This window comes from Trachypithecus francoisi, unplaced genomic scaffold (assembly GCF_009764315.1).
Source record: "Trachypithecus francoisi isolate TF-2019V2 unplaced genomic scaffold, Tfra_2.0 Lachesis_group20, whole genome shotgun sequence".
Classification (NCBI taxonomy): Eukaryota; Metazoa; Chordata; class Mammalia; order Primates; family Cercopithecidae; genus Trachypithecus; species Trachypithecus francoisi.
The window spans coordinates 47,301,571-47,304,229 of record NW_022681466.1 but is presented as its reverse complement, the minus strand read 5'-3'; the positions used below and the strand labels follow the sequence as shown (position 1 = coordinate 47,304,229).

Genomic DNA, 2,659 nt, shown 5'->3' with positions numbered 1-2,659 from the left:
CAGGATTCTGTCATTCTGCTGAGGTTCTGTGGCTGGGTTCTAAAGGAGCTTGCCTGGCTTAGAACTGCAAGTGACTCAAGTGTCATGGAGAGCACCAGCAAAGCTTTAGGGCCCATCCCTGGCCTCCTGGGTTCTCTTCCACTATGATGTCAGCTTCTGTTCTTCCTTTCTTATAGATAATTTTACATTTCAAGGAAATCAGAGCCCTTAATAGTTCAATGAGGTCACTTTGCTGAGCACAATCCCATACCCTGCAGCCTCTGCTCCACAGAGCATAAGCAAAAGATAGAAACTCACAACTTCCTTCTTTTGTAATCTGGAAATTATCCCATGATCTGGTGCCTACTCAGCATATTCAAGGAAGGTCTTACTTCATGCTTCCTTGACTGTGACCCTGCCCAGGCTCTCTGTTCCCTATAAAAGGCAGGCAGAGCTACCAGAGGAACAGAGAGGTTGAAAACTACCCAGAAACCTTGCCCTCCAACATGAAGGCTTCTGCAGCACTTCTGTGCCTGCTGCTCATGGCAGCCACTTTTAGCCCACAGGGACTTGCTCAGCCAGGTAAGACCTCTCCCTCCTTAAGGGGAGACCAAAAGAGGAATTAAGAAGAGCCATTATGTCACAGCTCATTAGGAATAGAACCAGAACTAAAGGCTCAAGTCACTGAGGCTGGTTCCATTGATCTTTCCTGACCCCAGTTTTGGGAGGAGAGAGTGGAGTCACTACAGCAACAACCCTCCTATTGTTTGGGGAAATGATGCAGGAGGAAGAACTGTTTCTCACTGTGGGTGTGAAGGACATTTCAGGCAGTAGTTGAGAGGAAGAAACTATTGCTTGAAGCTTCAAATTTTGGTCATGGTTCAGTGTACCTTCCAGAACAGTGGCTGTGTAAAGAGGATAAGGACCCAGAGGAATCTCAGCATATGGCATAGACTAGCTCTAAAGCCCATGAGGATGAAGGACTGGGAAGCAAGGTGTTGGAACTTATGTTCCCAGTGTCAGAAGTGTTGGGTTAGTAGACAAGGACTAGCTTGTTACTCAAAATATTTCCATACCCAGTCAACAATGAGGGGCCCCATAGTTCAATAGAGGAAAGAGACTCACAGGTAACATTTTATCTCTGGGATCTGGACTAAGACACTGAACTTAGGATGGTGATTTCTTGGTCTTCTCCTTCCTTCTCCTCTTTTCCTTACAAATGCACACTTACAGTGAGTCCTAAATGTCTCATTCTTTGCAAAATTTCTTTCAGATTCAGTTTCCATTCCAATCACCTGCTGCTTTAATGTGATCAATAGGAAAATTCCTATCCAGAGGCTGCAGAGCTACACAAGAATCACCAACATCCAGTGTCCCAAGGAAGCTGTGATATGAGTGGACAGTGCCTGGCACCCCCATTCAAAAGTTCTGATGGACAACATAGAGAAGTCAGGATTCATGTCCACATGAGTCAGATGCATATAACATCTATCCAAAGGACCCCTCTACCCCATAGAGAAACTCAGCCCATGAGAAGGAGTCCATAACTGCTCTAGGATTCCCTTCTAGGGGCTTGGTGAAACTATCCCAATACCTTTAGCCAGGAATCTGGAGGGTTTCACCTGGACAGCAAGAACAGAGCTTCCTTCTGGAGCTTCTTCCTCCCACTCTTCCCCTCCCTTCTCTCCCGGGTCTGGGTCCTTCACCTAAGGACCAAGGGTGGATCAGGTCTAGGGACCAATGGCCCACGGTCCCGGGTAGGATCTTCAAAATGTTCCATCTAAGTGTGCCCTCTCTCCCCCACAGCTTCAAGACCAAATGGGGCAAGGAGGTCTGTGCTGACCCCAAGGAGAGATGGGTCAGGGATTCCATGAAGCATCTGGACCAAATGTTTCAAAATCTGAAGCCTTGGGCCTTCATACCTGGACTGAGAGTCAGAGCCTGAAGAAAACCTTATTTATTTTCCCCAACCTTCCCCAGGTGCAGTGTGACATTATTTTATTATAACATCCACAAAGAGATTATTTTTAAATAATTTAAAGCATAATATTTCTTAAATAATATCTAATTATATTTAAGTTACTGATGTTTTAACTCTATCGGTCATACATCCCAGTGAATGTAAAATACAAAATCCTGGTGATGTGTTTTTTGTTTTTGTTTTTGTGTTCCTATGAGCTCATTAAGTTCATGGCAAAATGTCATTGTTCTCCCTCCTACCTGTCTGTAGTGTTGTGGGGTCCTCCAATGGATCATCAAGGTGAAACACTTTGGTATTCTTTGGCAATCAGTCCTCCTATAAGTCAAATGTGTGCTTTGTACTGCTGTTGTTGAAATTAATGTTACTGTATATAACTATGGCATTTTGGAAAAAAGAAAAATATATGTAATTTAAAACTACTTAGTCTTATTCTTCTTGGGATAACATTTAGCTGGGAGTGAGTTTTGGGCATCATGGGTGACAGTTTGGGCATGGAGGGGCCATTATTCAGGAATGTCTTTTGGCCATGCTGAGCTCAACCGAGGTTCCCAGATAACTTGATGGGACCAGGCCAGGATGTTCCAACTCTTTGACTCTAGTCCCTAACTTCAGCAGCCTTTATTCGCTAGCCTCTCTACTGCCTTTTCTTGAGACACCTACCTTTGCACAAAGTCTCTCTCCTGATCTCTTGCAATGATC

The 2,659-nt window shown here is 44.5% G+C and overlaps 1 protein-coding gene across 1 annotated transcript; it reads left to right on the top strand.

The window, feature by feature from the left end:
* Positions 1-432: 432 nt before the first annotated feature.
* Positions 433-2,379, top strand: CCL8 (C-C motif chemokine ligand 8). Its single transcript, XM_033184204.1, has 3 exons — positions 433-561; positions 1,253-1,370; positions 1,786-2,379. The coding sequence occupies exons 1-3, from the start codon at positions 486-488 to the stop codon at positions 1,922-1,924; spliced, it is 333 nt and encodes a 110-aa protein (XP_033040095.1). The 5' UTR covers positions 433-485; the 3' UTR covers positions 1,925-2,379.
* Positions 2,380-2,659: the final 280 nt, after the last annotated feature.